The sequence below is a fragment of the Dipodomys spectabilis genome, unplaced genomic scaffold (assembly GCF_019054845.1).
Source record: "Dipodomys spectabilis isolate Male_0828 unplaced genomic scaffold, ASM1905484v1 ptg000613l, whole genome shotgun sequence".
NCBI lineage: Eukaryota > Metazoa > Chordata > Mammalia > Rodentia > Heteromyidae > Dipodomys > Dipodomys spectabilis.
The window spans coordinates 312,837-339,126 of record NW_024871290.1 but is presented as its reverse complement, the minus strand read 5'-3'; the positions used below and the strand labels follow the sequence as shown (position 1 = coordinate 339,126).

At 45.9% G+C, this 26,290-nt stretch overlaps 1 protein-coding gene across 1 annotated transcript in view; it reads right to left on the bottom strand.

Moving 5' to 3' along the window:
• LOC122100982 (inositol 1,4,5-trisphosphate receptor type 2-like) overlaps positions 1-24,618 on the bottom strand; it is a 46,893-nt gene extending 22,275 nt beyond the window's left edge. The window contains exons 1-5 of the mRNA XM_042671359.1: positions 24,254-24,618; positions 23,985-24,141; positions 10,292-10,387; positions 5,925-6,117; positions 4,010-4,135 (exon numbers count right to left, since the gene is read on the bottom strand). Coding sequence (XP_042527293.1) covers positions 4,010-4,135; positions 5,925-6,117; positions 10,292-10,387; positions 23,985-24,141; positions 24,254-24,618 — 937 coding nt within the window. The remainder of the gene's footprint in view (positions 1-4,009; positions 4,136-5,924; positions 6,118-10,291; positions 10,388-23,984; positions 24,142-24,253) is intronic.
• Positions 24,619-26,290: the final 1,672 nt, after the last annotated feature.

The window sequence follows — 26,290 nt, the reverse complement described above, 5'->3', positions numbered from 1 at the left end:
CTTAAAAGACTAGCTAGTAGGCCAGGCATTGGTGTTTCACATGTGCAATCCTGGTTGTCAGGATGATGAGATATGAGGATCAAGGGTCAAAGCCAGGTTGGACAGTGGATACCCTCAGCTCTAATTAACCAGCAAAAAGCCAGAAGTCAGGGTCTAGCTCAAGTACTAGAGCACCAGCCTGAGATATAAAAGCTAAGGGAGTGCTGGGGCCCTGGGTATAATCCCAATGACTAGCACACACGCATGCACAGACACACAGACACAGACATGCACACACACACATACACACACACACACATTTTCTTGCTTAAAAAATAGGATAAGCCAAGCACTGGTGGCTCACACCTATAATTGCAGCTACTCAGGAGGCCAAAATCTGAGGATCACAGTTCAAAGCCAGCCCAGGCAGGAAAGTCTGTGAGATGCTTATTTCTAATGTGGCGCTGTGGCTTAGGTGGGGGAGCACCAGCCTTGAGCATGAAAGCGTGGAGGCCTGAAGGGTGAAGAAATGCAGCCGTGGTCCTCACTGGACACCATTTGGAAAATGAACTCTGCAATTGATGGGTGGAGACGGGAGGGAAAAACTGGGAGAGAGCAAGGGAAGGGGGACACTCCAAAAAGAAACGTATTCATGACCTGGCCTGTCACCTTCAGCCTCCTACACATCACCTTAATAATAACAAGTTAAAAAATAAAAACAAGCTCGGGGAAAGAACCCAAGCCCAGAGTTCAAACCCCAGACGGAAACCCAGACCCAGACCCAGAAGGCGGTGTGGTTCAGTGACATCTGCAGCGGCCGGCAGGAGGACGTTGGGTTCTGGCCGCGGCTCTGCTCCCTCCGTCATCCTGTAAGGAGACCCGGAGCTCTGTGAGGACACAGGCGGCTTCCCGTGCTTCCCTGAGCAGGGCCTCACCTGGGCCAGCACACTGTGGCCCTGAGGACACCAGTGAATTCAAGTCTCTCCCAAGAACTCACTTGCTCTCACACAAACTGTGAAGAGTTTCTCTGTCTCTTTCTCTCTCCCTGTCTCTCCCTGTCTCTGTCTCTCTCTCTCAAAACCATTCGCTATCTTGGGTTGTTTGTCCCATCTCTGACTCTGCTTGTGCCAGGGGAAATCCAGGCTGGAACACAGTGGCCATGGCAATCTTCAACTCCTGAGGAGACCTCCAGGACACTTCCAGCATCCACCGCAGCTGAATCAGCCTGGCAGGAATGAGCAAGACAGTCTAGACCCATCCGTCCAAGACAGAGGGGCCCTGCTGGCTGGCCTCGGTTCTTTACAAACTCCTTTCGAATTCTGCTCAATAGCAAGCTCCTGAAGGTGGATACTACTCTTTCGTTAATATTCTAAGCCAAGAATGAACCAGGTATCTGTTGTAATGACCTGGGAGCAAGAAAATCCCCAGAGGCACGGTTAAAGGTGACAAAGGAGTTCTTATTAGTCGGTCTGCAACTGGGCTACCTCAGAACTAGAAGCAACTGCAACCTCCAAAAGGAGGCAGGTTTAACTTTCTTCACTTTTCCTCCTTCCTTTTCCCGCAGACCGCATAGGTCTCTCTCCTCTCCACAGGCCTCTCTGCTCTCCACAGGCCTCTCTGCTCTCCACAGGCCTCTCTGCTCTCCACAGGCCTCTCTCCTCTCCACAGGTCTCTCTGCTCTCCACAGGTCTCTCTCCTCTCCACAGGTCTCTCTCCTCTCCACAGGCCTCTCTCTGCTCTCAGGCCTCTCTGGTCTCCACAGGCCTCTCTGCTCTCCACAGGCCTCTCTGCTCTCCACAGGCCTCTCTCCTCTCCACAGGTCTCTCTCCTCTCCACAGGTCTCTCTTCTCTCCACAGGCCTCTCTCCTCTCCACAGGTCTCTCTGCTCTCCACAGGCCTCTCTCCTCTCCACAGGCCTCTCTGCTCTCCACAGGCCTCTCTCCTCTCCACAGGTCTCTCTCCTCTCCACAGGCCTCTCTGCTCTCCACAGGCCTCTCTCCTCTCCACAGGCCCCTCTCCTCTCCACAGGCCTCTCTGCTCTCCACAGGCCTCTCTGCTCTCCACAGGTCTCTCTGCTCTCCACAGGCCTCTCTCCTCTCCACAGGCCTCACTCCTCTCCACAGGCCTCTCTCCTCTCCACAGGTCTCTCTCCTCTCCACAGGCCTCTCTCTGTTCTCCACAGGCCTCTCTGGTCTCCACAGGCCTCTCTGCTCTCCACAGGCCTCTCTGCTCTCCACAGGCCTCTCTCCTCTCCACAGGTCTCTCTCCTCTCCATAGGCCTCTCTCCTCTCCACAGGTCTCTCTGCTCTCCACAGGCCTCTCTCCTCTCCACAGGCCTCTCTCCTCTCCACAGGCCTCTCTGCTCTCCACAGGCCTCTCTGCTCTCCACAGGCCTCTCTCCTCTCCACAGGTCTCTCTCCTCTCCACAGGTCTCTCTTCTCTCCACAAGCCTCTCTCCTCTCCACAGGTCTCTCTCCTCTCCACAGGCCTCTCTCCTCTCTACAGGCCTCTCCACTCTCCACAGGCTTCTCCGCAGGCCTCTCCGGTCTCCACAGGCTTCTCCACGGGCCTCTTGGTTCTTCACAGGCCTCAGGCCTCTCCGCCTGGCTGCACCACTCTGGGAGGCCCCTCTCTTGCAGCCTCTTGTGGTGTGTCTTTCTCTCTGTATCCCTCCCCGGAGCAAGCAGCCTAAATATATCAGGTGTCTCCCCCCCCCCCCCCAGCGGCCAGCATGGATGGTGGTGACATCGGCATGGGGCAGGACTTCCCGCCCCTCTGGTTTTCACAATTTGCCAAGAAATTCTCAGTAGCTCTAAAGGTTAGCAGGCTGGAAAACACACCTGGAGGAAACACACACAGCCCAAACCCTGTGCCAGCCCATTCCATACTGGGCTAGATGACTTTGAGAAAAAGAGATTAAAGTCTGTGTGTTCATCTGAGATCTTTTACTGGTTATTGATTCAGGATGTACCATATTATTTCTTTGTGTGTGTGTATATGTCAATCCTGAGGCTTGAACTCAGAGCCTGGGCACTGTCTCTGAGCCTCTGTGACAAGGCTAGCACTCTACCATTTTGAGCCACAGTTTCACTTGCAGCTTTTTAGTGCTTCATTGGAGAGAAGAGTCTTACAGACTCTCTTGCTCAGGCTGTCTTTGAACCACAATTCTTAGATCTCAGTCTCCTGAGTAGCTGGGATTATAGGCATAAGCTACTGGCACCCGGCTAGTTTCTCTTAATTTAGGCATTTATCTCATCTTTGGCTTTCATATGTTTCATAAATTTGAAAAACACTCTTCTACTATCTTGTAGAATGACACATTTGGGGTCTGTCTGAAATTTCCCAAATTGAAATTACGCCAAATTTTTTTGGCAGAGTCCTGGCTAGAGCTATGTATCAGGATTCAATGATTACTTCATTAAAGCAATTTCTCTATTTCAAAACTACTCCTTGTCCTTTTCTTAATAGGTAAATATATTGTGAGGAGATGCTTTAAGACTACAGTCAATCTCTTCATGTTTTTCATTATGTGATCAACCATTATTTTAGTATCTGTTGATGAGTCTGACAACTGTGGTATTTGTCAAATGGCAACAATCTATTTCCATTATTGCTCACACAGTTTATTAACTAGAATACAATTATTAAAAAACAAAAATCTCTCAGCTAAGCACAGGTAGCTCATGCCAGTAAGTTTCTCAGGAAGCTGAGGTTTTAGGATTACAGTTCAAAGCCAGGCTGAGGATATAAGTAAATAATACTCTTACCTCCAATGAACTAGCAAAAAGCAAAACTTGGAGGTGTGGCTCAAGTGGTAGAGAACCAGCCTCAAGTGAAAAAGACAAGCAAGAGAGCAAGGCTGTGAGTTCAAGTCCTACTATTGGTGCACACACACGCACACACGCACGCACATGCACATGCGCACACACACACACACAAACGGAAGTCTCTCGTCTGGACGCTCTGTGTAATTTCAGGATTGCTTTAGAACACTGTGCTATGCATCCTGTGAGGAAGGGTGAGCTCTTACCTTCATCTCCATCATCTCCAAATGGGTAGAACAGGGCGACAGCGAGATTGATGAACACGGCCAGGTTGAAGGAAATGCTTCCCCACAGGGAGATGTGCCTCGAGAACCAGAACAGGGTGGGGTTACCTGAGAAACAGCCAGGGCGGGGCCAGGACAGAAAAGAAACTTTCATTTCAACTCATGGTGTACTGAATGCAGCTTCATGCACTGTAAGAAAACACTTCCAGGAACATCAACGGTGGCTTACGTAGGAAAGTTTCTTAAAATTAATCACTTCTGCCAGGCACCAGTGGCTCACACCTGTGATCCTAGCTACTCAAGAGGTTGAGATCTGAGGATCCTGGTTTGAACCCAGACAGGAAAGTCCGTGAGACTCCTATCTCCAGTGAACCACCAGAAAACTGAAAGTGACACTGTGGCTCAAAGTAGTAGAGCACTAGCCTTGAGCAAAAAGAGCTCAGGGACAGCATCCAGGCCCTGAGTTCAAACCCCACAACTGACCAAAGTAATAATAATAATAATAATAACTTTTGTATTGCTTTTCTATCTGACTCCTTCTTAATCCTATGTCCACTTTTCTGGCTGTTGTTTACTTTTATTTATTTATTTTGGGGGATGGATAGTAGGGCTTGAATTCAGGGCCTACCTGGGCTCTGTCCCTGAGGTTTTCTTGCTCAAGGCTGGTGCTCTACATTGAGCTACAACACCACTTCCAGCTTTTTTGCTAATTAATTGGAGGTAGGAGTCTCCTGAACTTTTCTGCCCAGGCTGGCACCAAACCATGATCCTCAGGTCTCAGACTCCTGAGTAGCTGAAATTATAGTCATGAGCCACCAGTGCCAGACTCAGAAAAGATACTTCTATAGTAATTTCCTCTTATGTGTCCCCAGAGCTAATGAGGACCCAGTTTAGCAGCTGCCTATGACTCCTTTTAGTAAAATGGTGTCCCTGTATCCATGGTAACATGACCTCTAAACTGGCTGTAATCCCATGCTTTAAAGACAGAAATTACTAGCAAAGGTGAGCTGCTCATAAGAATTCCTGTAACAGGAAGAGACTCCGTGGGGGAGGGGGGAGGGGGAGAAAAATGAGGGGGGGGGTAACAATGTTTGGCAAGAAATGGACTCATTGCCTTACATAACAGTGATCCCTCTGTACATCACCTTGACAGTAACATTAATTTTTTGTTGTTGTTGGTCAGGGGCTTGAACTCTGGGCCTGGGTGCTGTCCCTCAGATCTTCAGCTCAAGGTGAGTGCTTTACCACTTGAGCCACAGCACCACTGGTTTTTGTGGTTTTCTAGTGGTTTACTGGAGATAAGAGTCTCACAGACTTTCCTGCCAGGGCTGGCTTTGAACTGCGACCCTCAGGTCTCAGCCTCCTGAGTAGCGAGGATGACAGGCGGGAGCCACCAGCGCCTGGCAAAATTAAAAAAATACTTTCAACTGAAAAAAAATTCCTATAACACAAATTCTCATGGAAATCTGAGTCTCAGCACTGGAGCACAGAACTGCTTGCCGGGAGCTGCTGATTTATGATGTTTGTCCACTTCCAATTGTAACAGTTTGCCAACAACCTGGTGGGTTTGGAAGAATTCACATCTGGGCTCTGTGTCGCGCCTGTCATCCCAGCCACTTGGGGCTGAGATCCGAGGGCCACAGGATACACCCAGTGTGGCAAAAAGGTCTGGGAGACTCTTAGCTCCAATGAGCCAGCAAAAAGCTGGGAGTAGAGCCGTGGTTCAAGTGACAGAGCACTAGGCTTGAGCACAAGAAGCTCAGAGACAGCGCCCAGGCCCAGGGTTCAAACTCTAGAAAACACACAGGTTTACATGGCTTGCTGTCATGTATCTAATGTGCTGAGCTACTACCATTTACGCACAAACCCATGGCTTCAGCTGGATGAGTACACTCACTCCTGATTTTCTTCTGCCACTTCATCTCGTTGTAGAGATCCTCCGTTTGCTGGAAGAAGTCGTTCACCTTGCTTCCTTGCTCATCCCGCTCTGTCGTGTTGAACACGCGGGACTTGGACTCTCGCGTGAGGAATTCACAGATGCTGGGCACAGGGAAAACTATCTGCTCCATGGTCCGGTCAGGCCGAACAATCTGAAAACATCCATTCATTTATAGTTGATAAACTGATTTTCAGTAATATCAGTTATCATAATTATGTTCCATTCACCCTGCGAAGCGGGGGGGGGGGGGGGGTTGTTTGGGTGCTACTCCTGAGGCTTGAACTCAGGGCCTGGACACTATTCCTGAGAACACTTTCAATTAACTAGCACTCTACCATTTGAGACATAGCTCCCTCCACTTCTGGCTTTTTGTTTTGTTTTGGTGTAATCGGTTGTGGGGCTTGAACTCAGGGATTGGGAGCTGTTCCTGAGCCTTTTTGTGCTCAAGCACATGTTACCACTTGAGCCACAGCTCCACTTCCATTTTTTGAGTGGTTCATTGGAAGGACTTTCGTGGCCAAGTTGGCTTTGAACCGTGATCCTCAGATCTCAGCCTCCTGAGTAGCTAGGATTACAGGCATGAGCCAGTGGTGCCCAGCTCACTTCTGGGTTTTTGATAGTTACTTAGAGAAAGGAGTCTCCACGGTCTTTCGTGCCTGGGCTGGATCTGAACCACAATCCTCAGATCTCAGCCCCTTGAGTAGCTAGGATTGCAGGTGTGAACCAATGGCATATGGCCCATCTTGTTTAGGTTTTATAAATACAAGGATGTAAATATAAACACCTGATCCTGTGTCACGTTGGAGAGTTGATGTACATGAAGCTCACAGTATTTCATTGTGATCAATATTGGTAAATTACTACAGGCTGGAAGTGGGGAGGGGAGAGTCACTGAAGGGCACCTGTGAGCTGTACTGTGGACAAACACGAGAACTAGTGTCTGTGGAGAACTTGTGGGCACCAAAGCCTTTTAACATTCAATAACTTCTCTTTAGAAGTTATTATGGCAGGTAATTGGTTATAATCTATCAGAACCAACTAATGAGACTATGCAATCTAGCCAGGCATAGGGGCTCATGCCTGTAATTCGAGCTGCTCAGGTAGGCTGGATGCTCACATAGGAAGGTCTCCCTGGCCTGTCTGCTCTGTCTGTGTCGTTGGGCACCTCTCTCCTGAGCTCTCAAAACAACAGCCAAACAACTCAAAAGCTTGACGGTTTTCACAGCAAAATCCGCCCAGCACTCTGGGGCAGTAACGGAGAGTATGGAGACCACTGCAGGGGCAGTGTGTACAGCCACTCTGAGTGTCAATAGCCATGGTCTCTGCCCACAAAGCCTTTCTTTAATATTCTCGCATTATAATAATATGCTCATCTTCCAAATAATCCCACTGTGCCAGGATATTTCTCCCTTACCAAGCTCTCGTTGCCTGAATCAACTAAAGACAATTTGAGGACAAGACTAGGATCTTTCTGAATATATATATGTATATATATACATATATATATATATATAGTGTATGTATGAGAGAGAGAGCATGCATGTGCACACATCACACGTGTACTGGACATGAACAGCATTTAGGTGCTGCCCTTAGCTTTTTATACTAAAGGCCGATGTTCTACCACTGGAGCCATAGCTCTACTCGTGGCTCTTGGTGGTTCATTGGAGATGAGAATCCCATGGACTTTTCTGCTAAGGCTGCTTTGAACCTCAATCCTCAGATCTCAGCCTTCTGAGTAGCTCGGGTTATGGGTGTGTGCCATCAGTGGCCATTTTGAATGTTTTTAGATATTCAATTGCAATGCTGCCTTTTCTTGTGAAGTTAATGAATTTCTTGCATTCCTTTGCCCTGAACCACAGGAAGATAAATAAAAACTTAAGCACAATGATCATGAGTCAAATTGTATTTATTCCATGCTTATAAAAGGCAAGGAAAAGCCGGACGCTGGTGGCTCATGCCTGTCATCCTAGCTACTCAGGCGGACGCTGGTGGCTCATGCCTGTCATCCTAGCTACTCAGGAGGCTAAGACCTGAGGATCACACAGTTCAAAGCCAGCTTGGGCAGGAAAGTCTGTGAGACTCTTATCTTCAATTAACCACCAGAAAATCGGATGTGGCACTGTAGCTCAAGTGGTAGAGCACTTGCCTGGAGCTGAAGAGCTGAGGGACAGCACCCAGGCCCAGAGTTCAAGGCTCAGGACTGAACCAAAAAAAAAAAAAAAAAAAACCAGACAAGGAAGTCCACCATCCTAACTTTTCAATATTCCAGGTCATCTTGAAACATTCCCAATAATTAATCTTAATATAATATATATACATTTTTGTGTGTTAGTATTAGGGACCAAACTCAAAGCCTGGGCACTGTTGCTGAGCATTTTCCCTCAAGATTGGCCCTCTATCTATCAATTAAGCCACAGCCTGACTCCTAGCATTTTGCCAGTTCCCTGAGGATGAGAATCTCATGGACTTTCTTGCTTGTGCTGGCTTTGGACTATGATAGTTAGATCTCAGTCCACTGTGAAATAGGGATTTTGGGATGGGCCACAAGGTCCAGCTTCAGTATATTTTAATAGATACACACTCTTTTAGAATTCTTGCCTGGGGATTATTAGTAGCCTCTTTCCTGCAAGTCTTTTGCAGTCTTCACCTGAACCTGCCTTAAAACCCATTCTTAACAAGTTACATGAAGATCTCCTTTTGTGCTGAGCTCTAACAATTCATTGATATTCGGACAAAAGCCGTCATATTCCAGCTGAGATTCAGGCGTGAGCCACCAGCACCTGGCCAGCTGAACCCTTTCTCCAAGAGTCTCCTTTTGAAGCCATCCAGTGATTTGCCTTAGCAAAACGTGGCCACCAAAGTTTCTTCCTCAGACCACGATGAAAAGAAAGAAATTCCAGCCACGCAGTGCTGTCTGTAGTTCAGTCGAGATGTCACCCGTGGATCCAGCAGACAGTGTTTCTGCCATCCCCGAGCCTTCGGCCGCTTGGCTCCTCCACCCTCCATGGCCCTGGGAGCAGGTGGCCCCCACTTGCACTGAGCGCGTGAGCTGTGTTCAAGCTGCTTGTCTTTTTGGCTGCTGCTTCTCCACCATAAAAAGACAGTTACCAGTCGTTCTTGGAGCTCAGCCACTTTGTAAACAATAGGCACCGTTCAGCTCCTCCTTTCAAGTCTTCTTTTCAGAGAGGAGAAAGGACCCCAATGAGAGAGGCCAGTCACGCTGTCCCCCTGCGTTCAGCGTGGGGACAAGGGACGGCTCCCGTGGGGATGTGGCAGCCCAGGAAGCCTCTGCTTGTTCTCCCTTTGTTCTGTCATCTGGGGAGGAAAAGACACAGGGCATTCAGGGTCTGAGCGCCGCCACTGAGCTTTTGTGCTGAAGACTAGCGCTCTACCACCCGAGCCACAGCTCCACGTCTGGCTTTGTTTTTGTGAGATTAACTGGAGATAAGAGTCTCACAGACTTTCCTGCACAGGCAGGCTTAGAACCTCCATCCTCCAATCTCAGCCTCCTGAATAATCTGGATTTCAGGGTGAGCCACCGGTGGTTTCTTTGGTGTAACTTAGAATCCTCAGAGATGCCATCAAGCCTCCTGGACCTCCCGGGCCCCTGGTGCAAGGTGGGGGAGTCTCCTCTCCCTGGCTCCCCACCAGAGGCCCGGCCCCCACCGGAGGCCCGGCCCCCACGGGAGGCTCGGTCCCTGGTGCCCAAGCCCCTCACTCACTCCACCCCTGCTCCTTGAGCTCGGCCAGCTGGCTTGACAGCTGCTTCACTGGGCTCATGGTGGCCTGCGGCTCCTCTGCGGGTTCTGACTTTCATTGGGCTCACTCTTGCCTTTGCTGCTGACAAGAGACATGGCTCACATCGGAGGAAACCAGTATACATCCTTCCCCCCTCCCCCCCCAAAAAGCAAAAAAACATGCAGAAATATCAGAGGAAAACCTAAGAGATGCCCTTGCTGGGGCCTGAGTTAACTAGAAGGCCCCCGACTTCGTACCTGCCTCCTGCGATCTGAGATGACCTCTGCTGCAGCCCCTTTGCTATTTCACAAGCTACACAAAATTCTAGGAGCAGCATCTCCTGTGGCAGGCAAACTTCCCCTTACAAGCCATGCCTCCTGAGCATCTCAAAGCAAACAGCCCAAACTCAGGAGCTCACCTAGCTCCTGCTCCATCCTGGGAATCAAGGACAGCGATCCCACAGATCTCCTCCCAGGACAAAGGCTGCATCAAAGACTGCGATGGTCACTCTGCAGACCTTTCCCACCCAGTCCCCCCACCCCACCCCCAATTCTCCCTGTTGAACCTGAAGCCCGTGTCTGCACCCTGAAGACGCTGAAGACGTCCTCAGGCGCTGTCGGCCCCCGGCTGCCCTGAATCCACCTCCTTTCTCTGTCCTTCACCAGCTCTCTCTCTTTGGCCTATGGGGGAGAGTCGTTGACACCAATGTAAGACTGCTTCAGAAACATGGGAAAGAGAAAGGAGCCATGGAAGGAAGAAGCCTGAAAATATAGACTTACATTACTGCCTCTCTCTGTCTCTGTCTCTATCTCTCTGTCTCTCTGTCTCTGTCTATCTCTCTGTCTCTGTCTCTGTCTCAGCCTCTGTCTCTGTCTCAGCGTCTGTCTCTGTCTCTCTGTCTCTCTCTGTCTCTATCTCTCTGTCTCTGTCTTTTTGCCTCTGTCTCTCTGTCTCTGTCTCTGTCTCAACCTCTGTCTCTCTGTCTCTCTCTGTCTCTATCTCTCTGTCTCTGTCTTTTTGCCTCTGTCTCTCTGTCTCTGTCTCTGTCTCAGCCTCTGTCTTTCTGTCTCTCTCTCTCTGTCTCTGTCTTTCTGCCTCTGTTTCTCTGTCTCTCTATCTCTGTCTCTCTCTCTGTCTCTCTGTCTCTGTCTCTGTTTCTGTCTCTCTGTCTCTGTCTCTCTGTCTATGTCTCTGTCTCTCTGTCTCTGTCTCTATCTCTGTCTCTTTCTCCTAGCTACATACTGATCGTGACAGTAGTGGGATATGAACTCAGGGCCTCACACTCTTGCTCATCTTTTGTGCTCAAGGCAGGTGCTCTACCACTTGAGTCACACCTACACTTTTGCCTTTTTTTCTGGTTCATTGGAACTAAAAGTCTCTGGAATCCTCATCTCTCAGCTACCTCAGGAGCCAGGATTATAGGCGTAATCCTTGTGTGTCATTGGTACAGTGTGTAAGCCATGCCCTCGGGTGGCTCTGTCTAGATGCGGGGTAGATCCAGGGTGCGGGGATCAAATGGTTTGACCCTGGTGTCCAGGGGCTGGGGGAGAGACCTCAGACTTTCACACAGGTGTGTGGTGGGACTTCCAGCACGGTCCCAGAGGAAACATCTATGATAGAGAATGGGGCTGAAGCATGAGGTAGAACCTGAGGGCCCGAAGAAAATAGATCCAAGTATTTGGGGGTACAGCAGAGGTATGCACGGCGTCTTTGTTCCCCTGGCATGAGAGAAAGGGCTTCTAGAATAGGAGGGTGGTCAAGAAAGGTTTCCGCCCCCACCAACACAGGCTGCTCCCCAACTTCCTCCATAGGTGCTCCTGCGGCTTGCAGCTCCCTTTGTTCCCAGGGAAGAGGAGATGGCCGGCCCCGGGGTGCCCTCTCTGCTTCCCACAGAAGCAATGACTTGTCCACACAGCCACTGCTTATACCACTTCTGTTTTTCTAAGCAAACTGTGTGTATGTGTGTGTGTTCACACACGTGCATGTACTAGTCCTAGGACTTGAACTCAGGGCCTAAGCGCTGGCCCCGAGCTTTTCTGCTCAAGCTTAGCATTCTGCTAGTTTAGCACAGCTCCCCTTCTGGAATGTTGTTGGTTCCTTAAAGATGAGTCTCACAGACTTTCCAGCCCAGGCTGGCTTCGACCTGTGATCCTCAGCTCTCAGCCTCGAGTAGCTACAAGTATAGGCATCCATTTCTTCCTTTTTTTTTTTTTTTTTTTTTTTAATGTTACTATAAAGGTGATGGACAGAGAGACCACAGTGCCGTAAGTCAGATCATAAGTACATTTCTTCTTGGACAATGTCCCCCCTTCCCGTGCTCTCTCCCAGTTGTTCCCTCCGGCCCCCACCCACCAGCTGCAGAGTTCACTTCCCTTATCATGTGCAGTGAGCACCCTTTGTACTTCATTTCTGTGTCACTGTCTACCCTCCCGAAGACAGATAAATGACCATACAAGACAAAAACAACAACAGCTACAGAAACCTCTTGTTTCCATTTCCTGGAGTTAATTTTGATAAATATTATTCTGTCTGATCAGAGGCACAGAGGGTTTTTCTCTAAGAGTATTATACACATCCATTTCTTACCTTACATTTCCCACCCTTTGGAAAGCTCTTCAAGTTAAATAAAACCGTCACCACTGAGGACAAAATGGATCTGCCCCATTACAGGTGGTTAAAGTTGAGAGTGCAACAGGTGAATTATGAATTGATAACAGCAAGTGAGCGTGTGGCTGGAGGTGAAGTCTTCGCATCACGTGTGGCTCTGTGGTCTGTCTCCGCCCTTCTGCCCATTGGCTTCACCAGTCATCTCCCCGTCCCCGGTGGTATGTATAGGAGCAGAGGAAGGCCTGGTGCTAAGATTAGGTCCTTAGGCCCTGTCTATGGATGGCTGGGCCTTTGTGGTGAATTCTAGTTTGAAGGTGACTCAGTAAAGGTTTACACATCACAGATGAAAGTTAAGACACCTGCCAGAGTTTCATTGCTGCCATTAAACAGCTGTGTCTCCTTAGCATTTTCCCCTCTGGATTGCTAGGTTGGGGAACTCCATCTCAGCACCTCCAGAAATGTATTTAAGGATGAAAGGTAGATAGGACTTGGCTCTGCACTCTGTGATAGTGGCTCACATCTTCTCAGGAGACTAAGATTGGGGGACCACAATTCCAAGCCAGCTCAGGCAGCTCATGTTTAAGCCTGGAGATTCTATTAAATTCTATTAAATATTTTGTTGGCAAAAGTATTTGTTTTTAAGCTTTTGTTGCTTTGGCATTGACCATGTGGTTCTATCACACATTGGGGAAAAATGCCTTTGCCACTGAAATTCCAGAACATTATGGCCAACTTGTGTTTTTAAAACCCAGGTGTAGGAAATGGACTTTTTAACCTTGCTCATGTAACTGTAACCCCTCTGTACAGTATTAGCAAAATGAATCCCTTTCCATAGCTTAGTCCATTCCTTCCCCTCTCCACAGCTCAGTACGCTCCCTTCCTAGGCAACACCAGACCCATGTGATAAAGTCAGTAAATCATCAGCCTCCAGCCCCCGTACCTTGGGATGGCACTCCTCTAGGGTAGCTACCACCCTAGAAGGCCGCCAGAGCCCCTTAGAGTGACTTCAGGTCTGGGCAGCTGCAGGACCCTTGTCTACTATACATCCTAGTCCGCCATGATGAAGCCCCTGGCCCGCACGTCCACACCAGGGTCTCCACCTCCTGGCCCCTCCCAGCCCCTCCTAACCCCCTAGGTTATATAGGTCACCCCAGACAATAGCTGGTGCTTCTTCTCACTTCTCCCTTGTGAGAAGGGGTCTTGCTGGTCCCCCTTTCCTGGCAATAAACCTGTTCATTGTTCTTTGTACCTGAATGTCTGCATGCTTCTCTGGCAAAGTCTGACTAATCTAATTGAGCTAACAAGTATCTTTACCAAAAAACAAAACAACTCTAAGCATGACTCAAAACGTTTGTGCCCAAGTAAGTATGTGTGTGTGTGTGTGTGTCGTGAACTTGCTGAAAACAACCTCATTTTAATGCATAAAAACTCATCATGGTGTGAGAAGAAGTCTTTTTTACCAAACTAGAGTGTTTCTGTCATATCTTTGCTTAACTGGCTCTGCAGGCCAACAGAAAAAACGTGAGCTTTAAAACTCAAACCACGAAGAAGCTCAGAAGATTGGGCACCTTACAAATGTGCCAGAGCTTTCCACTTATGTGAGTGCTCATGTAATGGCAAGCGTGTAAAGCGTTGCAGGACTACATCAAAGCTCATTCTGTTTGTTTACGTCAAGGTCCTTCAAATAAGAACCTTTTATTTCTTTACTGAGATTAAGTGAGAAGTAAATTTCACAGTATTGTGTGTGTGTGGGGGGGGGTGGTCTTACCTAAAGTCACAGACACATTTTAACCATTGTCACGGTCTACAAAGCTTAGGAACGCTACAAACTTTGACACTACACCTATCTTTTCCAAGTCGGGTGATACGTACATTTCTTTCCTTCTGCTCAGTGTCAGCCATTCCCTCGTTCTTGCTCATCCCCTCCCTCCCATCGCTGTCCTCGAGTTGCTTAGTTCACGTTCATCAAGGTCCGGTGCAGCCGATGGACTCCTGTGTTGTATTTTTTCATCCATTGCCCTCTGGTGCTTTGCCCTTCTCCTGGCTTCCCTCAGGTGTGCAAGTATATATACCATGAGGTCAGGAACATGGAATCATCTAACAATGATGCAACAAATTAAGAAGAGGTCCTTTGCTTCTTGAGTCCTGTTTATGTTGTCCTATCTTGTTGCACTTCGAATTTAACATCTGCATATCAGGGAGACCATGTGCCGTTTGTCTCTCTGATCTTGGCTTATTTCACTCAACATGATTTCTTCTAGTTCCATCCATTTCCCTGCGAATGCTATTATTTTGTTTTTTCTAATGGCTGCATAATATTCCATTGTATATAGGTACCACAGTGATTGGATCCATTCACCTGTAGTGGGGCATCTGGGTTGTTTCCATAGCCTGGCTATTGTAAACAGTGCTGCAATGAACATGGAGGTGCACGTGTCCTTGTATCCTGGCTCCTGTTGCTCAGGATAGATACCTAGGAGTGGTATGGCTGGGTCATAGGGGAGGTCTATACTTAGCTTTCTGAGGACCCTCCAGACTGCTTTCCAGAGTGGTTATATTAGTGTACATTCCCACCATCAGTGCAGTAGTGTTCCATTTCTGCTAGGTTTTCCTTGTTTAGTGAATAAAGGTTCTGGAAATAGTTCTTTATGATCATTTTGATGTCTTGGATGTTTGTTGTAATTTTTCCTGTGGCATCCCTGATCTTGTGGATTTGGGTCTCCTCTCTTCTTTTTTTACTATGATGTGTCTAGAAGTGTTCCTCCTGGATCCTGTTTGCTAGGTGTTCTGTATACTTCTGATATGTAGGTGAAATTTTATCTTTTAAGATTAGGGAAATTTTAGGTAATAATCTTGTTGAATAAGTATTGCATCCCTCTATTCTGTATCCCTCTCCTCCATCAATTCCAGTTATACAAAGTTTGAATTTCTGGGCATTGTCTGCCTGTTCTTGGACTTCTCTTTGGTAAGTTCTGAGTATTTTCTCCAAATCTATGACTTTTTCTCCAGCTGCTGCATTTTGTCTTTGGCTCCTGATATTCTAGTTTCCATCTCATTCATTCTGTCAACTATGGCTTCCATTGTGTTTTGCATGGTGGAAATGGAACCATTTATGATATCTATATTGGTTCACAAAGTGTTAATTTCATTTTTTTTTTTTTTTTTAAATTTTATTTTATTTTATTTGAGAACATACAGTACAGAGGGGTTACAATTACATGGGCAGGATAATGCATACATTTCTTACCAAGCATTGCATCCTCCTCCTTTGTTTACCCTTCACCTCCCTTCCCAGCCTCCCCCCTCCCTCCCACCCAATCATACCCCCCCTCCCCCCCCCCCCCCACCGACATTGTAAAGCTGGTTTTGACATGACATTTTGTACTTTTCATTGTTGCAACAGGTCCACCTGAATCCTTAAACGACTTGTTTGTCCCCGTCTCCTCCACATGTTATACTGACATCAAATATAGTGAAAACAGGGGTTACACTGTGGGGGAGGGACACACAAAGCAACAAAGAAATAATCTTATAAATGCATTAGAAACACATGCATGAAAGAAACAAAAACATTAAAATACATATTTGAGGTTTTGTTTTCCTAACATCACATTATGTGACTTTTTCCGCTTGACTCATACCTATACTAGATATTGCAAATAAGGGAAACCATGGGACCTATGTTTCTTTGGGCCTGGCTTACTTCACTTAATATAATTTTTTCCAAGCCTTTCCATTTCCTAACAAATGGGGCAATGTCATTCTTTCTGATGGAGGCATAGAATTCCATTGTGTATATATACCACATCTTCTTGATCCATTCATCTACTGAGGGGCATCTGGGTTGGTTCCATGTCTTAGCTATGGTAAATAATGCTGCAATAAACATAGTTGTGCTGGTAGCTTTAGTGTGGCCTTGTTTGTGATCATTTGGGTAAATGCCCAAAAGTGGGATTGCTGGGTCGTTGGGGAGCTCTATGTGGAGTCTTTTGAGGAACCTCCATACTGCTTTCCAAAGTGGTTGAACAAGTTTACATTCCCACCAACAATGAAGTAAGGTTCCTTTCTGTCCACATCCCCTCCAGCATCTGTTGTTGTTAGGGTTCTTGATTTTTGCTGTTCTAACTGGAGTGAGGTGATATCTCAATGTTGTTTTGATTTGCATTTCTTTTATGGCTAGGGATGTTGAACATTTCTTCATGTGTCTATTGGCCATCCTTCTTTCTTCTTCAGAGAAGCTTCTCTTTAAGTCTTTCGCCCACTTACTTATTGGGCAGTTGTTTCTTTGAGGATTTGTTGTTGGGTGGTTTAATTTTTTGAGTTCCAAGTATATTTTAGATATGAGACCCTTGTCCGTTGTATGGCTAGTAAAGATCTTCTCCCAGTCCGTGGGCTTTCTATTGATCTTGCTAGCTATGTCATTTGCCCTGCAGAAGCTCTGCAACCTTATACAATCCCATTTGTCCAGCCTTTCTTTGATTTGTTGTGTTTCCGGGTCTCTATTCAGAAAATTTCGGCCTGAGCCAAGGAGACCCAGGGTTTCTCCTATTCCATCCTGTAATGTTTTCAGAGTGTCTGCTTTGAGTTCAAGGTCTTTGATCCATTTGGAGTTGATTCTGGTGCAGGGTGATATATAAGGATCTAGCTTTAGTTTTCTACATGTAGTTAACCAGTTTTGCCAGCACCATTTACTGAAGAGGCTGTCTGTCTTCCATTCTATTGTTTTAGCTCCCTTATCGAAGATTAGATGGCTATAGGTCTGTAGGTTCATTTCTGGGTTTTCAATTCTATTCCATTGGTCCTGAGGTCTGTTCTTATGCCAATACCAAGCTGTTTTGATTACTATGGCTTTATAGTAGAGTTTGAAATTTGGTATTGATATTCCTCCAGCAGTATTCTTTCCGTTGAGGAGCGTTTTTGCTATTCGGGGTCTTTTATTGTTCCATATGAATTTTTGGATTGCCTCTTCTATTTCCTTGAAGAATGAGGGTGGAATTTTGATAGGTATTGCGTTGAATTTGTAGATAGCCTTGGGCAGTATTGCCATTTTCACGATGTTAATCTTTCCAATCCAGGAGCATGGGAGGTTTTGCCATTTTTTAAGTTCTGTGTTGATTTCCTTTTTCAAGATTTTAAAGTTTTCATCATAGAGGTCCTTCACTTCTTTAGTTAAGTTAATTCCTAGGTATTTTATTTTTTGTGAGGCTATTACAAATGGAGTTGCTTTCCTAATTTCAGCCACACTTTTCTCATTGTTGGCATACAGAAAAGCCATTGATTTTTGGGGGTTAATTTTATAACCTGCTACTTTGCCAAAGTTTTGAATCAGCTTGAGTAATTTGGGAGTGGAGTCTATGGGATTCTTTAAATACAAGATCATGTCATCTGCAAAGAGGGAGAGTTTTATTTCTTCTTTCCCTATTTGGATCCCCTTTATGTCTGCATCTTGTCTTATTGCTGTAGCTAGGCATTCTAATACTAGATTGAAGAGAAGTGGAGAGAGTGGGCATCCTTGTCTTGTTCCTGAGCTAAGAGGAAATGGCTTTAGTTTTTCACCATTGAGTATAATGCTGGCTGTAGGTTTGTCATATACAGCCTTTATTGTATTGAGGAATGTTCCATGGATTCCTAATTTTTCCAAAACCTTCATCATAAAGGGGTGTTGGATCTTGTCAAATGCTTTTTCTGCGTCTATTGAGATAACCATGTGGTTCTTATTCTTGCTCCTGTTGATGTGATGAATAATATTAATTGATTTGCGTATATTGAACCAGCTTTGCATCCCTGAAATGAATCCTGTTTGATCGTGGTGTATGATTTTTTGGATGAATTGTTGAAGTCGATTGGCCAAAATTTTGTTGAGAAGTTTCGCATCAATGTTCATCAAAGAAATGGGTCTATAGTTCTCTTTCTTTGATGAGTCCCTACCTGGTTTTGGGATGAGGGTTATGATGGCTTCATAGAATGTGTTCGGTAGTGAGCTTTCTCTTTCAATTTCATTGAAGAGTTGGAGGAGAATTGGTGTGAGCTCTGCTTTGAAGGCCTTGTAAAATTCCGCTGTAAAACCATCTGGTCCTGGACTTTTCTTAGCTGGGAGGTCTCTTATTGCTGTTTCTATTTCAATGCTTGATATGGGCCTGTTAAGATAGTTTACCTCATCTTGGTTTAGTTTTGGCATGTCAATATTTGCTAGGAAGAGGTCCATTTCTGTCAAGTTCTCAAACTTATTAGCATAAAGTTTTGAGAAGTATTCCCTTATAATGTTCTGAATCTTGCTTGTTTCCGTGGTGATGTTTCCATTCTCATCTCTGAGTTTATTAATTTGGGTGTGTTCTCTTCTTTTTCTGATAAGATTTGCTAAGGGTCTGTCAATTTTGTTAAGTTTTTCGAAGAACCAACTCTTTGTTTTGTTGATTCTTTCTATAGTTTTTTTGGATTCTAATTCATTTAATTCTGATTTAATTTTGATTATTTCTTTCCGTCTACTGGATTGGGGTTTATCTTGCTGCTCTTTTTCAAGGAGGTTTAGATGTGTCATTAAATTGTTAGTTTCAGATCTCTCCAATTTGTTGATGTAGGAGCTCAGAGCTATAAACTTGCCTCTGAGTACTGCCTTTGCTGTGTCCCAGAGGAGCTGGTATTTTGTGTGTTCATTTTTGTTGAATAGCATGAACATTTGAATTTCCTTTCTAATCTCTTCCATGACCCACTCATGATTCAGCAGTGTGTTGTTCAGCCTCCATGTGATACCGGACTTTCTTTGGTGGCTTTTGGTGTTGAGTTCTAATTTTATTCCCTTGTGGTCAGAGAGAATGCAAGGTATAACTTCAATGTTTCTGAATTTAGACAAGTTTGCTTTGTGGCCTAAAATGTGGTCTATTTTAGAAAACGTTCCATGTGCTGCTGAGAAAAACGTGTATTCTGATGCTGCTGGGTGAAATGTTCGGTAAATGTCTGTTAAGTCTAGTTGATCTATGCAGCTGTTTAGATCTGCGGTTTCTCTGTTGAGTTTTTGCCGAGTTGATCTATCTAGTGGGGAGAGTGGTGTGTTAAAATCCCCAACGATTAATGTCTTTGGATCTATATGGGATTTGAGGGAAAGTAGTGTTTCTTTGATAAATTTGGGTGCTCCATTGTTTGGCGAATAGATATTTAGAATTGTAATATCCTCCTGAAGGAGAGATCCTTTAATTAGTATGTAGCGACCTTCTTTATCTCTTTTCATGAATTTTAATTTGAAGTCTATTTTATCTGATATTAGGATTGCAACTCCCGCCTGTTTATGCGGTCCGTTTGCTTGGTAGATTTTGTTCCAGCCTTTAACATTGAAAATGTGTTTGTTTTTATGGGCAAGATGTGACTCCTGCAGGCAGCAGATAGAAGGGTCTTGTTTTTTAATCCAACTAGACAGTCTATGTCGCTTAATTGGAGAGTTCAGTCCGTTAACATTAAGAGATAGGACTGAGAGGTATTTGGGAGTTCCTGCCATGTTATCTACCTTCTTGGGGGCTGCGAAAACTGGGTTCTTCCTATGGTTCTTGGATTCTCAGTTTGGGTGCAGTTTCTTGGCCTTTATTGCGGTCTTGTTGGTTTTCTATGTGTAGGACATCTTTAAGAATCTTTTGTAGGGCTGGTTTGGTGGAGATGTATTGTTTCAATTTTTCTTTGCTATGGAAGGTTTTTATTTGGCCTTCAGTTATGAAGGAGAGTTTAGCTGGGTACAGTATTCTTGGTTGATAGTTGTTTGTTTTTAGGGCATGGCATACATCATTCCAGGCTCTTCTTGCTTTGATTGTCTCTGCTGAGAAATCTGAGGTGATTCTAATTGGTTTCCCTTTATAAGTGATTACCCTTTTCTCCCTGACAGCTTTAAGGATCTTTTCCTTGTTCTGAGTTGATCCTGTGTGGATTATAATGTGGCGGTGGGATGTCCTATTCTGGTCTGGTCTATTTGGGGTTCTAAAGGCTTCTTGTATCTGGACAGGCCTATCTTTTTGCATGTTTGGGAAGTTCTCTGCTAGGATCCTGTTAGACAGATTTCCTAGACCATTAACTTCTGTTTCTAGGTGTTCCTCTACACCCATTATCCTTAGATTAGGCCTTCTGATGGTGTCTTCCAGGTGTTGGATAGATCTATCATATTTCTTGGACTTGTCTTGGATGGTTGTATGTTCTTTCTCTATAATATCTAGGCTGTCTTCAATCCCTGAGATTCGATCTTCTGCATGGTCTAACCTGCTGTCAAGACTCTCTACTTTGTTTTTTATCTCTTTTCCTTCTAGTTGATCAGCTTTGATGGCTTCAAGTTCTTTGTTGAAGCTCTGTTTTAGGTCTTGTATGAATTTCTTTACTTCCTTAATTTGGTGTTCAGTGTTTGTCCTCAAATCACTTAGTTGATTGGTTATGGTTTCTTTGGGCTCCCATTCCTTCTGTTGGGTTCCATTCAGCATTCCCTTTGTGGTCTCCCTGACTTCCTTCAGCTCTTTGTTAATGGATTCCATGAATGCCTTTAGTGATCTTTGTGTGTTCTCTACCTGGTCTCTCAATTCCTGTATTACTCTTTGATTAGCTTCCTCCCGTTCGTGGGATTCCTGCAGATCTCTTTGAGTGTTCTCAGCCTGCTCACGCCATTCCTCCCTTTCTCTTTGAGTATTCTCAAGTTGTTCACGCAAATCCTGTATCAGTTTTTGAGTAGCTTCCTCACGCTTATGATATTCCTGTATAAACTTCTGGGATGCCTCCTCTCTCTCCCTATCACGCTCATACAGAGTCCTTTGTACGTTGTCAAACTTTTCATTTATCATGTTTGCCACCAGTGTTTGTAGAGCTGTTTGGGAACTCTCCTCTGGATTATTCATTATCTGTTCTAACCCCTGATTATCAGGATTGGGAATTGAGATACCCGAATTTGCCATTTTTCTTGTGTTTTTCCGGCTTACTCTGCCCATTTGAGATGAAGATAGCACCAGTTTTGTGCTAGAACACTATCTTAAGGCAAGCATCAACCAAAGTTTGCATTTGTACAGTCAATAGTCTACAGATACAATCTAGTTCAACAGATACATCTATTCGACATCAAACAACTATATGTTAAAGAACTTCGAACCGCAGAGAAGAATTTGGAAAGCCAGAAATTATTAGGGTTAGGAAGAGATGTGGGTAAAAAATAGGAATAGATTGGTGTGGGGAGGCACAGGGAGAGTTAACTATGTCCTAATCACAATGCAGGAAATAGGTTGGGTAGGATGTAAGTAGAGAGAGAGAGAAAAAGAAGAAAGGGGAAGGGGAATGAAAAGAGACCAGAAAAAAAATAGAAACGTAAAAATTAATGTTATTTTAGAGATTAAAAGACTATCTATTTATAGAGGAATATGAATATGTTGAGAGAAAGGGAGGGACATAGAGGAGATGAGAAAAACTTTAAAAAAATGCTTAAAATATTGTATAGGTATAAAGTACTGCTATTAGTGAATTTAAGTCTCAGAGGTTTTGAATTGAGTAATAAGTTTGTGGATTAAGTGTGTACACAATGGGGGATAGGGTCTACTGGTTAACTACGGGTTTATCTGAGGATGTGCGGGACAAGAGTTAAGTCACATAAAGATGAACAAAGAGGAAAAGATGAAAAGGATAGGAAAGTGAGAAGAAAAGATCAGAAGTTCAGTAGAGCTAGAAAAAAAAAAACAAAAAGATAATTAAGAATGAAAGAAAAAGAGAAAGAAGACAAGAAAAGAAAAGAAAACACACATTCACGTATTCCTAAAATAAAAATTATAAGAGGAGAAAAAAAAAAAAGTTAATGGAAAACAATTATTTTTTCAGAAGAGTCAAAAATTAAAGATTAATAAAAGTTTTAGAAAAGCAAAAAAATTTTTTATATATATATAAGGTAACAAAAAACGAAAAAAAACAAAACAAGAAAAAGAAAAAAAGAAAAGAAGAAGAAGAAAAAAAAAGTTCTTTGATTTTTTTTTTTTTTTTTTTGGGAGGGGTGGGAAGAGTCCTGTATCTCCCTTTTGTCTGTAACCAGAGTCTGGTTGGAGTCTCTGGTCAGCTTGAGGTCCTGTGGCTTGATTGGTTTCTTAAGTCAGTTTGTTGGAACAGGCAGGAAAATGCTCTGCTTTACCCAAGATTTTGAGATCCCCCTCCCAGGTTAGTTTACTGGGAGGGTGATCTGCTTTGAGAATCACAAAAGAGGGGGATGCAGTGATGAGGCTAGGTTCTGGGTAGAGTTGAGGCCTTTCAACGAACAGTAGCTTTTCCCTGGGGCTATTTTGTGAAAAAAAACTCACAGCACCCAGCCTGGAGCCATTCTCAGGGTTTCTGTTTTTCAATTGATTGTGGTGGCTGCTAGAGGGAGGGGCAGCCTCTGGCTCTGGCCACCCAGCGAGGAGAGCCACTCCAGTGGCTGGTGCCTGAGCTGGGCGACCCCTCCCTGGATGGAACTGAGTCTGTGAGGTCACCTCGCCGCCAAGTTCCTGTGACCTGCCAAATGACTAGCTCTATTCCAAGGCCTGAGCTGGAGCTAGCCGCTCCTCCGAGCTTTGTCGGTATCCAAGATGGAGATCACCGGTGCTGGGGGGGGAGGGGTGGCCTTCCCTCCTCTGCTCCCAGAGGAGTGAGGAAGTGGGGCTTCTACTCACGCGGAGTCTTGGATCTCGGGTCGTCTCTGGTCTGCAAAGTGCAGGATGAAGTTGTCCGCTCCTTGTCGGTTCTTGCTGGTGTTGAGTAGAATCTGCTCGTCCGCTGGGTCTGGCTCCTTCGTCCCGGACTGCGTCTCAGGTATGCCTCCGCGGCGGTGGTCACTGCTGCGACCCTGCCGCCGCAGCGGCAGCTGCTCAGATGTGTCTGCTTGGCTTCCCCTCTCTTGACTAACTCTCTGTCCTGTGATGGCACACTTGGTGTGATTCTCTGGCTTGGGACTGTTCACTGGAACTCTGAAACTGTTTTCTATGCAAGAGCTTGTTCAGATTCCAGCTTCTCCTCCGCCATCTTCCCGGAACTCCTAATTTCATTTTTAACAGCTATGTACCATGTCTATTCTTGACTGCATCTCTTGAAATTCTTTGGCTATCTCTTCTTTGTATTTGAATCGCGGATCTACTCATCACCCTATTTCTTTGGCCAATTCCTTCATCATCTCTTTCATTGATCATTTGTCCTCCATTTCTTCTTCACTCTCACTAGAGTTCTTTCCTGAGTTGCTGCTGGCTATGGAGTTGTTTTTCTGTCTTGACTATTCATGCGTTTTATAATTTTTTTTGCTGCGATGTTCACCCGAGGATCTGGGGATTAGTAGTCAAAGCCCAAACTCTGACTGTTTTTGGTCAATAGGTGGCAGCCTTTGCTTGGTTCTGGGTTTGTTCCCGGTTGGTTGTCAGTGGTGGTCTCCAGTCACAGGCTGGCTGAAAGGAATTCTGCCCGGTCTGCAGCCAAGAATGAGCGGGTTGATGGGTTTTCCAAAGTAGTAATTACTTTCAGAAGGGTTGGGCTTGTGATGGGTGCACTGGGTGTGGTTTTGGTTGTGTATGCCTTGGCCCTGGGTGGTTTCTCTCCTCTCCAGGGTTTCTTGATCCCTTGCTTCTTATGCATACGGGAGTGCTCCGCCCATGGTCAGCACTCACACTCATGGCACCCCAGACCGGACAGGGATTTCAGCACACACCACACCTGTGGGGGTGTGCTGGCCGCGGGGTCAGGTATGCTCTTTCCCTGCAGGAGCTGGAATTCAGGTGCCTCGGGTGGGCAGATCCTGTGAGGAGAGAGGCCCAGGCCTCCAGCCACGGGGTTGCTGCCTGGCGTGGCGCACACATCGGTGCCCTGGGTGCTGGGGAGGGGGGTAGGGAATGGACGTCCTCTGCTGCTGGGCATCCCAGCTAGCAGGGGAGGGGTGGACACCTGCCTATGAGCTTTGCCAGGTGTAAGTGGAGCTCAGCTACCCAGCTTGGCAGGTTTGGGTGGGGGTAGTGGTGGAGGAGGATTCTGTCCTCTCTGTTCCCTTACAGTGCGGCAGTCCTTCCTGGGCAGGGCAGTGGGGGTCCAGTAAGCCCTGCTGGTCACCGCCAGTGTTGGCCTCTATGGAGGAGGCCCCTCCACCCCCCGGCAGGATACGCAGGGTCCTGGGACCGGTTGTGGACTGACCAGTGTGCTGTGGGAGGTGCTGCGCTCCTAATCTCAGCCTGTCTGCACCATCCAGGTGGGACTCTTCTACATCAGGGTTCCCGCAGATCCCTGATGGTGCTGAGATGCTGAGCAGCTGCGGGGCGCTGTCCAGGCCTGGGGTGCTGAAACATGTTCCCGCCATGTGTACACAGGGAGGTCCCTCTTTGTGAGCACAGTTTACTTGCTCCCCCACCCTTCTTTTCTCCATCTGTTCCTGTGATTCTCTCTTACTCAGTTGTTTTGCTGTTGGAGGTCTCTTGGGGGCTTAGGGGGTGTGGATTCTCCTTTCTCTCTTTTTGGTTGGAGAGACTTAGGGTGAGTCTTGGGGTCCTCCAAATAAACACCTATAACTCAAATGTTATTTTCCATTGTTTAAGGTCTGTTTCCCCGAGTATGTAAGGTACAGTGGATACAGTGCCAACAATGGTTTCAATCTTAATTAGTAACCTACAGGGCTATATTCAGCTAAATTTAATCAGTTCAATAAGTTGTGGTTTCTAAACTCTCATCATGACCACGATTGAGATTTGTTGTCACAGATTTGATCCTCTGCAGCATTTACAGTCAGACCCACAGAAAGATAAACAACTCTTACCAATATTTTTTGGTCAAACTTAACTTTTATTGTTAATAAGTTCCAGGTAAGCCTTGCTTAAAAAATGATTTATGAAGTTCTCCTCGTTGCTTCAATTGGAAATGAAAAGGGCTTTTGGCATCGATGCTCACTTGATCTGTCAGTCACTCCCTATCACCATGGGACATGCCATCTCAGCACCTAGCAAGAAGAGACCTCCTAGACCCCCGGGACAGAGCTAGTCCTGGTGATGAGGTCTACCCCGAGGCATTTGGAAAAAACTTCACAGATGAGGGTGGATGGTGCGACATCCTAAATGGAGTCACTCTGTGCTTGCCCTTCAAAACTCACCAGAGCCAGGAGGTCAAAAGAAAATATTTATAAGTATGCCTATTTAATGCCCATGCCCATCTTTCTTGTAAGTGGACAGGAACTTACACTCTTGACCTTGATACCTTCTACGTCTACTTATACCGGGTCTCCCATACATATTCTGTAGTGCAAACATCTGTAATCCAGGTATCTATAGTCCAGATACGGTAAGATCAAGGCCTCCCACTGGGATCTTAACCACTGCAATCCAGCCCTAGCTTCGGAGTGGTAATTCTTAACCAGTCCATTTTGCTCTCCCCTATGCAGTTGCTGGATGTTAATCAGTCAGAAGTAGTCAGGGACCTGATCCACCAGTCACAGGGCCACCTGGATTGCAAGAGAGAGGGACTGGCTAGATCATCCACCATTTGTCCTTTCCACTGTGACTGGATGGCTGCCGGTCCCTTTGTGTTTGTGTGCCCTCTAGTAATGTTTTGACTTACTGTTCAGTCTATGCCTCATAAGACTTCTTTCAGAATTCAGCCAAGGATGCTTACATGTGTTCACCACCCAGGAACGGTTACTGCCTCCTCCTGGACCACATGACGCCTCTGCCTTCTATCCCCAAGCTTAACTCCACCTGCTAGCAGGAAGTAGCTATAGATATTTGGTGCTCCTTTTTAACTATCAAAAGTTTGGAATGTTAAGCCTGCTCAGGGAACAATGGAACCTTCTCTTCTCTCTTCTCCAGGGAAAAGCATATGTGGATGCACAACCCTTTGGTATCCCCAAGGAACAGCAGGCAGACCAACCTAGAAGTCCCTGCCCAGCACCATAAACCCAGGTAACTGGTGTACCTGGGAGTACCCCATGCTAATGGGTCACTTCTACATTGGTAGCCACACCCCCTCGTCACTGCCCTAAGTTG